We start from the raw sequence: 12045 nt of genomic DNA, 5'->3' as shown, positions 1-12045 counted from the left end.
CCTCACCTTTGACCTGATGGGGGCGGAGCGCATGCCAGTTGCATGCGGATTAATGCTTGCCGTCAACACCATCAGCTGCTTTGCCCCCCCCCCCCTTTGCTAGACGGTTGTTGATTTATTACTAAAAACAGAAGTTTGACCCTCTGGCTTTAAATGGCATTTTATTGGGATGAAATCTGGATATTGTCATATTGAGATACACATTTTTATTGTCTACATCGATGGTAATGAGAATCTATCAACTAAAATTTAATACGAAAGGAAGTCTGAAATATTTGAGGGTGTTACTTGAAAACTAGTTTCAGTTTGGTAACCAGTTAGATTCTTAAACATGGTATTTTTTGTATACCATATAAGCAGATTAACCATCATGATATTTAATGATATAAAATGTCATTTGAGTATTGTTACAATATTAATTGCACATCACCCAGCATTATGTATTTGTACTGGCTGCAGCTTGACAATGTCTTAAAGGGTTCAAAAAATACGAAACTCTTATTTTGCCATGCAAACTTTATTTCTCTTGCCACAATGAACGGCGCTGTACCTTGTCTCCTCTGGTTGTATTGAAGTTGCACAGATCTGAACAGAACCATTGTCGAGAGAAGTAGTCCATATGAAGCCAAAATGATTTTGTCCTGATGCATTTTGTGTTTATGGGTTTGTCTCAGGTTGAATGAATGATATATCAGGCAGCTATAACCTGGCCTGCATTGTGCTGGCCTTCATCCCCATAGACACGTGCACCGCCAGTCTGTCCAGCAGTAACCTCATCAATGTTTCCATAGACAGCTGCACACACGAGATTACGCAGTGGGACAAAAATCTGGCTTGCTTTGAAGATAAAGTCAGATTTATTACAGCTTTCTGGAATTCTCTATGTTGTTCTGAAGTAGCAGAGAAAATCGCTCTAATCTTTCTATTTAGTAGGAAGAAAGGTTATAATGTTTTAGATCATTGGTTCTCAATCAGGTCCTGAGTTACCACCAGTACTGCTGGTTTTCAGTTCTGCCAGGTAGTTCACTACATTCTCCTGTTGTTCCAGTTATTCTTCCATTCTCCAAATCAGGGAGGTTGAATGTAATTAACTAGCTGGCAGACTAGAAAACCATCAGTACTGGTGGTAACCGAGGATCTGATTGAGAACAACTGGTTTAGACGAGACAGGCAGATAATTTACGTTGTCCATCCGAAGCAAAACAAAATCCCATGGTATGCAAGAAATCCTTTGCTATGGAACTCCTTGACAGTGAGTGGCTATAAGTAATAAAACAAAATTTGCTTTTGAAGCTTTTATCATTTCTGTGATGTACCGTAATATAATACTGGTCAAACCCAACATGCATGCCAGGAAGAGCCACCTCTGTTCAGACACACAAAGTATTTCTCCTGCAAAATTTCAGAGCTCCGTGAAGAAAGTCCTGAGGCGATGACGAACCACCAGAGGTCATGACCCCCGCCGAGCAGACCCCAGGACATAAACACAACTCCTCTGACCTCTTCTCAACATGAGCCTTGCTATGTAATAACACACAGTAATGAATTAATGCAGAATCAATCTGGATTTTTCCGAGTTAGTTTCTTTTTATCATGAGATGTATTTCATGAAGTTTCTGATTTATTGAACAGCACACAGGGGAGGGTAGAGTGAAAGGAGAGAGGGATAAGGTGACAATCACCATTAGCTCCATCTGAATTCATGACGTTTCATGTAGGCCTGCATTACCTGTGTACACATTAGCTCGCTGAGCTGGGATAACCTCTGTGTCATATTTGATGTGAAAATAAGGTAAATATTACTTTTGTACTTACTATATTGAAAAATATAGTGAAATAACTTGTTTAATAATTTATAATGCATCAATTAAATAGATATGAGTAGTAACATTGGTAGATGCTATTACCTTTAGTAACCACTAGATGATAGCATTTCTCCAAAGGAGTTGAATCAAGTGCAACTGGACTTGGTATATATCCGTGAAGACGTTTCGCCTCTCATCCAAAAGGTTTCCTCAGTTCGTGCCTTTCTGACTAGACCAAGCTAGTCTGACTGGCTCAGACTAGCTTCGTCTAGTCAGTTAGTCTGACTGGCTCAGACTAGCTTTGTCTAGTCAGTTAGTCTGACTGGCTCAGACTAGCTTTGTCTAGTCAGAAAGGCACGAACTGAGGAAACCTTTTGGATGAGAGGCGAAACGTCTTCACGGATATATACCAAGTCCAGTTGCACTTGATTCAACTCTTTTGGATGACCATGACCTGGATGAATGAGAACATTCACAGACATACATGCAGCTCATACAGAAATATATAGTGACCTATTCAAAAGTCAACACTTGATCACTTTAAACACAAAACATTTTATTTGAAGCACTTAGTTTTGACTGAATTACACCGTCAAACAGTTAGTTTGTTAGCTGCTAGCCCACTTTAAAAAAAAAATCAACAGAAAACCTTCGAGCATTGTTGTATCATCCATCACAATAGCAAATCCAAAGTCAACAGTCCATAAGAAAATTTCACAAAAGCATCAATGCCAGCCAGCAAAATGCCAAAAAGTTTAACCACATCCATTTTGTCATAGTCACAGTGACTACTCTGAGACATTTTTACAGTCTACATTACAAAAGCGTTCTGCTCTCAGAATAGATTCAGCATCCATACTGTACCTTAACAAAACTCTCCCTCATGTCATTGCAACAGCCAATAAATGCAATGAAATCCAGAATAGATTTTAGACGTTTATTGGAGCTTATAGCCACTATTGTGAGAAGTACATTACTTAGTAGGGGTTGGCAAATGTAGAAAACCAGGGCTTTTTGTTTCTGGATGTGAAACTGTGCAGGGATGTATGTAGCTGGGGGTAAACCCATCTACATTCAGCTGACATAAATTTCTATGAAGCGCCTTGATGTAGACTGAAAATACGTAGGCTCTTTTGAGAAACAAGCAATTTGTGAGGAAAAACAAGATTTTCCTTTAGTATAATTTTATATTTGTGTCTTGTGTTTGTTCTATGGTAATCGCACACTGAGGACTCATAGTATATTACCTCACCAAAACAACACCGGTGCCGAGTAATGACCGTGCCAAAGCCCTATAGGAAACCTATTTGACCTCTGACCTTAATCCTTTTGCTAGCCTTCAGCCATATGTACCCTGCTAGCAGATGAACAGGATTCTTCGAAAGGCATACGGAGTATTGCAGCAATTTCTGTTTCCTTGAACTTCATGAAAGGAAAGAGCGATAACAGAAGTGCCTTTGTTCATTCTGAATGCTCTGAACGTTCCTGAAGGTTTTTATAGCAACAAACTTTGTGCCTTTCCACTGTTAAAAAAAAAAAAAAGCTATTGCTTTATACTTGATATGGCCATGGTGGAGTCAGAGGATGGCTTAAGATATAAAAGTTCATTAACAAAATATGTATAAATATTTCATATTTGATGTTTTTTTATAGCCTAATTGGAATAGTTTTATTTAGTCTTTGGTAAATGTGATGAACGTAGGAGCCATGCCCCATGACTATGCACTATAACGAAAATAGCATATTCTGAATCTAAAAATAAATGTGCACACTCGGTGTCCTTTTCAATAAATAACAATAAACTGATCTGCTATAAATCTTCCAGGTTCTTGCCTTAGAAATCATCCCATTCAACTGAAAATAGGAAAACTCTGATCGTGTTTTGCATTTCAACCATTGCTTTTGCAGTGTGTCTAGTATGTATTTGCTTCTACTGAGATGAAATTCAAAATTCGTTTTGACTGAAAAAGGTCCCCTGGATTAAAAAGTACATTGTGCTCTTTCAAAAGCCTTTTTCAGTCTGTCAGGGTGATATTTAAGGTAAAGTTGGATGTGGTGGCTTCATCGTAACATGACCTTACAAGGTTCATTCAAAAGGCGGGTAAGATCAGACTTGCAGCAAAGTATTTGTTTTGTACTACGCTCCTTCTGGTTAAATTCAGCATTGGAACAGCTCGGCCTTGCAACTGACTCAACCATGTTTTCTAACTTCATTTGCATAGAACCAATAATGAAATATCCTTATTAGGGCACAATATAACTGCTTTCATCCTTCTTGCATACAACAACTTTTAAAATTGAGATTTTTTTTTCCAGTTTTTCTAAAGACACTACCCACCTAGTTAAGATGCTCTAAGCAATATCTATTCTAAACTACTGCAATTACATTAGTGCAGCAGACTGCACCAAACAAAAATGAAGTCAGGAAGTACACAAAATAATCTACCGTCAGTTTCATTGTATCAATATCTACAGTCAGATGCATATATTGCAGCATTCATTCAACACTGAAAAAGTCCCTTTAAGGCTTGCCCTGTAGACACATTAACTTGCCATGCAAACACACATTCTGTTTCAAGCAGTTAAACTGGACAACGGGAAATATAAAGCTTACGTTGAAAAGTACTCACAGGGTTTTAGTTCCTGTTCCAGATTCATGAAACGCCGTGTTAATATTCTGCACCACGCTAGATTGTGAATTTTTCAGACTTTTCAGCCAAAGTGAGAACGAAGGGAAACAGCAGGCCTTTAGCCTCCAGAGGAGCCCTTAGCGGCTCCTCAACAAAGTAAGCGTTCTCTTCCTCCACAATGAACTGAAGGGTCTGGGTCTTGTTTACACAGAAGATGCAGTTCCCGATAACGACACACCTGAAAGGTAAAGGACTACCTTGCCTCTGCGACGCACAGTCGTGCCACATCTTCACTATGGTGTTGTACTTGAACACGCTGATCCCCTGCTCGCGGTTGACGTCGAAGCGGTAGATGAAGCTTTTCAGAGCCACCATATCGGTGGACTTCTTCCTGCTGTTGTTGTAGGGACACTCCTGCCATTCGTCCCTCTTGGGGTCGTACTTGAGAAGGCGGTAGAAGAGAGAGCCGCCAGAAACGTAGAGTTCCCCGTTGCAAGTGGTGGCTTCGTGGGCCACCGCAAACGCCCCTTTGGGCAGGGCAGCAACCGTGGTCCAACGGTCCATACGTGGGTCATATTTCTCCACTGTAAACAAACATTCCCCACCAATGGCGTACAGGTGACCATCCATAGATACGAGCTTGAGCTGTGCGCGGGCCTGGTTAAGAGGTCTGACCTCGGTCCAGCGGTTGGTGATGGGGTTATAAGCGTAGACCTTGTCTGAAACCTTTACCTTGTCCCCATAACCCTTTATCCCCCCCGCCACAAACAGGTAGTTGTACATCGTGCAGATCCCACACCCTTTGGTGTTTATGTCCTCGGGCATCTGAGTCAAAGGCCTCCAGTCATTGTCTATCTCATTGAAGTAATAAATCATGTGGTTTTCCTCGAAAGATGCCACTGATAGAGGGCTCTGAGGCCGACTGCTGCAGCGACTCGGCGGTCTGCTTCCTACACGATCGAACACGTCATTGATCTCTGCCACCATCAGGCACCTTTTTCCCTCAGTTCTCTTCTTCAGGATCAAATCTCTCTCCGATCCGGTCAGGCGCCCATACACCGAGGGGTCCTTCAGGATCTGGAGGAAGTTGTCGCTCATGAATCGGTAGGCGGTCTCCTTCAACTCGTTGAGCCGCTGCTTCTTGGCAATGGTCAGAACCTCATAGCAGTTCTCTGCAGTGATTTGTTTGGACATTGAGTCCATGGCGGCCTGAACTGCACAGGGGATCTGGAGGATCTTGGCCCCAGTGATGATGTCCACAACGTTGTCCTTACAGACATTCATATTAGACGTATAAACATAGTCTATCAGCAAGGATAAGGTCTTGTAATTTACCCCCTTGACTTTCAGGATGTCCCTCGACAGCCGTGCTTTGAAGTAGTCACTCTTCTCCGCTAAAACCGACTTGTGGGCGTTGATTTTCTGTCCACTGACCTCGATGACTAAATCAGGCTCCTTTTTAGACTGTGCGTTTTCCACTTTCAGACTGCTGTCACCATGCCCGAGGCTCGATTCGAGTCCTAAACGTTCGTGCAGTGTGTCATAGCCAAGCGGGTCAGCTGCATGAGAGACTGGAGTGAAAGAGCTGGCCAGCTCCTTAGCGGTTGGCTGCGCTCCAGCGTTGACACAATACGTGTCAGGCACAGTGGTCCCCTGCCCCCCGGCAGGGGCAGAGATGTTTTTCATTTGAAACTGAACTCTCCCGGAACTGCTTCCGCCAGCGGACATGCTGTCGCCCACTCCCTCTGCAGTTTGACTAGAGAAGGACATTGAGGAATTTGGACCTTGGGACACTTTTGCCCTGGTGCCATTGTGGTTCTCACTGAGAACATTTTTGCCTTGTGTCCAACCTTGGTTCGTGGCAGCATTTAGTTTGTCCACAGTGGGGTCAGTATGACGAGGGACATCCAGTTCCACAGAGCCATTATCGTTTGAGTTGTAATTCCTGTAAGTCTGTGCAGCACAGGAGCCATTACCCTGCTGACGATCCAAATGATGGTTTTCGACCGATCCACCATCCAGCAGGTATTCCCTCTCAAATACTGTTGCAGCTGTTGTGCCGAACTGCTGCTTGTCCTGCAGGAATCCCCCTACATGTGGGCCGCTGCCATCCTTCCTCCGCAGGCCTGCGCATATCCTCCCACCTCCCTCAGCGGAGGAGACGAGGTCAGGGTTCACCGTGTGGAGGATGATGTCTGCCTCCACAGTGAACACTGCACCCCCACCTCCTCCTCGCCCTCCTCCTCCTCCTCCCTGCCTCTGGCCCTCGTTCATCCTGAGCTTCTTTCACCGGCGATGGGAATTGGTGTCTTCACATAACGTACTGCGGAGAACGAGACTTTATATTGGGCCTCTTGTCTTGTCGAACCTTTATGGAGGGAGAACGAGTGGGAGATTTAAATGAGAGATGGAAACAAGGGAAAGAAAACAATACCCTTGAGACTTTTTCGAAACTCTGAGGGGCGCCCTTTCTCTAGTTATATGGAGGTAGAGCGCCATGAAATGTAGAGGAACAAAAGACTTGACAGATGCTGCTGCTCTAGTGCGCTTGACCAACACCTCTGAAACGTTTACTCTTGTCAAAATATTTGTTTTTGTTTTTTTATAACATCGGCTGGGTAACCAAATAAAAAAGGCACTGATACAAAAAAAATCCCTCTTGTTGCTAACCTAATCCGACCCACTGCAATAAACACTCATCACAACCACAAATAACTCACCTCAGTGATCAGTCTTTTCCCATACCTGTGTATTTACATAACCTGTATTTCTCTTCTGGTGATGCTTTTGAATTAGCACCTCAGCAATTAGCAGGGGAACTGGTCATATCCCTCCTATGTGGAGCAACACCTACTCTTACGCTACTGCGATAAGCCCCCCTGCTTATTCATTATTTGTAGTAATCGCCACCCAGGAGAAAGGGTCACGACTGCGCATGCCCAGTGGGCGTTGCGTCCTTGCAAAAGACTGACGGGTGGATTAATCCCAGATATGACGGGAGAGGGACGAGCACGTCCACTCGGCTCTGCAGGCTGCGACTAATCTAACAACTCATCTGTTACATGCAAACCGAGCAGTGACAAGCGAGGGTTACTGCTGTGCTGTTGTTGTTGTTTTTATATAAAGGTCTATCTCTAATTCCAACACAATGAAAGAACCTATTCACTTTTCCAGCCGGTCCACGTCGACCTACTTACGCGATCTCGCTGCGATAAATCAGCGCGGCGCGGCAGCTTTCCTCCGCACAGCGCCTCGTTATGTAAGGCAGTCGCAGTCCCTGTTGATGAGCCGAGCCGGGGGTTCCTCAGCCACGGGCTGCGTGTATTCCCCGGGCTGTCGGCGCCGTCCGTTGCCTCGCCATCACCGTTTGTCCCTACAGGTCTGTTGCGTCGCCCAGCTCCCGGGGCGGATTACCCTGCCATGTCATGTTGACGGGAAGACGGACCGACGTGTCGTTCCAGGTCCTCTCAAGATCCCCCCCCCCTGTGTGAACGTCGCCAAGTAATTTCCTCCCGGAGTCCTGGAGGAAGCGGCGCACATCCAACGTCGTCTTATTCTGCCCCTCTGCCTCCCCTCCCCTCCCCTCCCCTCCCTCCTTCATATGAAATAATCAGTCCGGCATGTGGGAGCGTCTCTCCGTCCTGCTGCCCTGGACGTGTTTTGCTTTGTACAGTTGGATACAGTAAGAAGGTTATGGGTGTAAACCCCCCCTCCTCCCCCCCCTCTCTCTCTCTCGCGCGCGCTCGCTCTCTCTCTCTCGCGCTCGCTCTCGGTGCGGCGCTCCATCTGCTGCGCACGGCTGCAAGGCTTCCCGGCGGAGACGCGACATTCCTCCAGTCTTCTCTACGTGGGGTTTGTTTTTATTGTTACCAAACGCCATCCCTGGCTTCCTGGGTACCGCGGGGAATCGGATATGTGTGTCTGATTCTCATTTGCAAAAATCTGCCCCCCCCCCCAAAAAAAGAAGAAGCTCTTTAACACGCGTGGGTCTGGGTCAGTACGTCAAAACACAAGCCACTTTGCATAGTACGGAAAATGCGATGACGTTCATTAAAGGGTGCATCCGGTGTTGTGGTAAATTAAAAAAAAAAGGATGTTCTTCAATCGGTGATCGTCGCTGGGCAACCAACTCCCGATATACACCATCGTGTAAACGAGCAAAATAAAAGAAGCATCAGCTGATGTATTTCCCCACCGGAATACACGGCTCTGTGTAACGGTGATGCTCAGCCATTTGCCCCGTGGAGGTGCACGTGTGTACAGGTTTCCTCTCAAACCCACAACCCCATCAGCTGATGTCTCTTTTTAGCACTGCCGAGGACGGATCGGTGAGATCAGCTGGTGTGCTACTGGGCTGGGAGAAGGACCTGCCTACGCATGGCCCTCCGCGGCACTTACATTTACATCCATGTGGCCTATACCACGAAATTATGCCGTGGACATTTATGCAACCCCTAACAGACGTGGGTAAACTACACACACGGCCTGTCGATTAAAAAAGGTGGGCAAACTGCATTTTGGGTAATTAGCCACCATTTCCCCGCTTCTCCAGCAGGTTTTGCACGCTTGTTGGGCGTTCATGTCAGCCCCCTGTCATCACCGGGGGGGGGGGGGGAGAGACGATTGCTCCTGAGAACCGTGATGCCTGTCTTTGAGTTTGGATAGGGGCAGGTTGAAACAAAAAGCAAGGCTGCAGGGGCCGTGACTCAGTCTTAGCTTCCTTTTGGAAATTCTCACGTTGCCTCATCATCATCGTCATCTAACCACAGCGGAGAAATAAACACACCAATTAGGGCCTGCGTAATGTGATGCATGTTAAAATGTGTTGCAGGTGTGCACGTGTGTGTACGAAGCTGGTGGTCGAGGAGATGCTCCATCGAGCCTGAAATTCCCTCTTTCTTCTGCAAAACCAACATTGTGCAGCCAGGCATTGATTGAGATGAGGCTCAACTGTACAAGCCTGCTTGCAGAGGGGGAACTGTTTTCCCGGGTCTTAAATGTCTCTTTCCATGGAGACACTTTGTCTTAACAGCTGGCCTTCGGGGGGGAACAAGCGGAGCCACTGCGAAGACGTTACACAACCATCTCCGCTGCAGAGATTAAAGGGCATTTTGTTTCACGCTGCTTATTCTGGGAACAAAAGACCTGCTGCAGACCGACAGTGGTCAGGTCCTCTGACTACAGCAACATCATAATAATAAACCGTTTATGTAGCATTTTCTTAAAAATCCCAATTACAAAGTGCTTTATAGACAAGGTCCAATATAAGTTTTCATCCATTAAGATGATTGATGACGGCGTCCGGGTAGCGTAGCGGTCTAGCTGCCTACCAACACAGGGATCGCTGGTTCGAATCCCCGTGTTACCTCTGGCTTGGTCAGGCGTCCCTACAGACACAACTGGCCCTGTCTGCGGGTGGGAAGCCGTATGTGTCCTGGTCGCCGCACGAGCACCTCCTCTGGTCGGTCGGGGCGCCTGTTCGGGGGAACTGGGGGGAATAGCGGGATCCTCCCACGCGCTACGTCCCCCTGGTGAAACTCCTCACTGTCAGGTGAAAAGAATTGGCTGCCACATCTATCAGAGGAGGCATGTGGTGGTCTGCAGCCCTCCCCGGATCGGCAGAGGGGGTGGAGCAGCAACCGGGACGGCTCAGGAAGTGGGGTAATTGGCCGGATGCAATTGGGGAGAAAAGGGGGGGGGGTGCAAAAGAAAAAGAGAGAGAGAGGTTGACGAGACTTTACATACAGGGCAGTTCTTGCATTGCAAAGCCAGCTGCTCCACTACAAAGTAGCACAACACACCTAATGACAACTAATGTTAAGGCTGCAACTTCACCCCGGCTTTTTGTTGGACTGGTCCACATATCAATGAACAGCAGCCTCTTTTCAGACGCATGTAGAGGAGATGGTGTTTGCCGGTTGCAATATTATAGAGGCACGTTTGACCGTTTCATTATCAAGACTTTATTCTGTCCATCAGTGTGCACAGTGAGGGGCAGTACAGACGTGGTACAGTCTCCAAGCCTTCATACTGTGATTACTGACAACACCCAGTCAGACTGACAGACATCAGTGGGTTACATGTGTGGAGGTGCTACAAAGATATAACAGATGTGACTGAGGGTGTCCCTCACTTGTACTTCTACCTTGGTTAATGAATACGAGTTAGTATTCAGTCACAGTGGTTTGATATTGACTTAAGTCCACTCAACTGGAGATACCAAGAATCAGATCAGAAAACATTTGGGAACACTGCAGCGTGTAGCGGATTAAAGCACAGGGAAAAAAAAACAATGTGGTTACTGACACACGAGAGACCTTTTGGATCAGACGAGAAGAAATGAAACCTGGAAACTTTCGCCCCAGTTTCTCTTCGCGCCGACATTATACGGAAATGTGATTAACGGTAGACAAGGGCGTTATGCAAGAGAAAATGTCCCAACCCGTTGCAGATGAAATGAACACTGAACCCGGAGAGCTGTCATATCAGCCTCCACTTCCTGCAGCACCTGCAGGCACATCACAAGTCCCAGCATGTATTGATAGGCTGCTACTGATCTGAATGGTTCGTTTTATCACAACTTGAATCTGAAATAATGTGCACGTTCTAGTCTGCCCTTCCCCGCTGGTCTTCTGATACTGACACTGTCCCGTGGTGGGTTTAGTTTGGACTGCAACTTTACGTGTGTGTGTGTGTGTGTGTGTGTGTGTCAGCTACTTGTAAGAACAAGATGTTTGGCTGAAGGAAGCTTGCAAAAATATGAGCACACTTAAGCAGTGGATTTTATGACCAGATTTGACCCAATATTGAAATTTTCAATTCTGTCTGAGTCCAATGTTTTATCAAGCTACGGTTGTAGCTGTTTGACTTGCACTTGAAAGTGATGTGCAGGTTCGCAGAAAGCCTCAAGGCCAAGGTGAACGACTTCCTCCTTTCTCAGGTTAGAACGCAACATGTGCTAACAAAGTTAAGTCTGTTACAGTTCAATGAGGTAAACGGGTGCCAGTGACACACAACCCCTCCGTTTTGACTATATGAAAGTCGATTGTCATAACACATGAAAATCTCTATTAAAACGACACACAGTAATTCTATATGGCTATAGTGGTGTGCCAAATTAAATAGGTGTAAAGTATGAAAGACAGGTGTGCTAGAATAAACAGGCTGGAATGAAATGACCTCTACTGCGTCTCCTATTCAGCGTTGCCAACTTTGGTGTGTGGGAAGTCGCTCTCAGACGCACCAAAAGCCACTCGAACTCAACCAGAGGACGTCATCAAATAACATGCACACTATTTGCAATGACATCACATGGGAGAGAAGGGGCGACAATGGTGGAGAAGAGAGAAAAAAAGCGTATGACAAAACTAGCCCATATGGGCACCACCGTGGTAAACTGTAAATGTATTTACAAGAGCTGTGGTTTCGCGGTGAGCACTGTTAACTCACGGCGAGAGAGTCTGTGTGGAGTTGGCATGTTCTCCCCGTGTTTGCGTGGTCATCCTCCCACAGACAAAGACCAGCATGTTAAAACTCTCTTAAAATTGCCCATAGGTGTGAATCGTGACTGTGTGCGTGGGCCCTGCGAGGGACTGGCAACCTGCTAAGCT

The 12045-nt window shown here is 45.9% G+C and overlaps 1 protein-coding gene across 1 annotated transcript; it reads right to left on the bottom strand.

Annotated features, from left to right (window-relative positions):
- Positions 1 to 4373: 4373 nt before the first annotated feature.
- Positions 4374 to 6652, bottom strand: LOC130125979 (kelch repeat and BTB domain-containing protein 11; the record flags this gene model as incomplete). The annotated part of the gene is made up of 1 exon (XM_056295354.1): positions 4374 to 6652. A coding segment is annotated over one exon (2160 nt), but the record flags the coding sequence as incomplete, so codon positions are not given.
- Positions 6653 to 12045: the final 5393 nt, after the last annotated feature.

This window comes from Lampris incognitus, chromosome 16 (genome assembly GCF_029633865.1).
Source record: "Lampris incognitus isolate fLamInc1 chromosome 16, fLamInc1.hap2, whole genome shotgun sequence".
Classification (NCBI taxonomy): Eukaryota; Metazoa; Chordata; class Actinopteri; order Lampriformes; family Lampridae; genus Lampris; species Lampris incognitus.
This window is presented reverse-complemented; position numbering and strand designations above follow the sequence as displayed.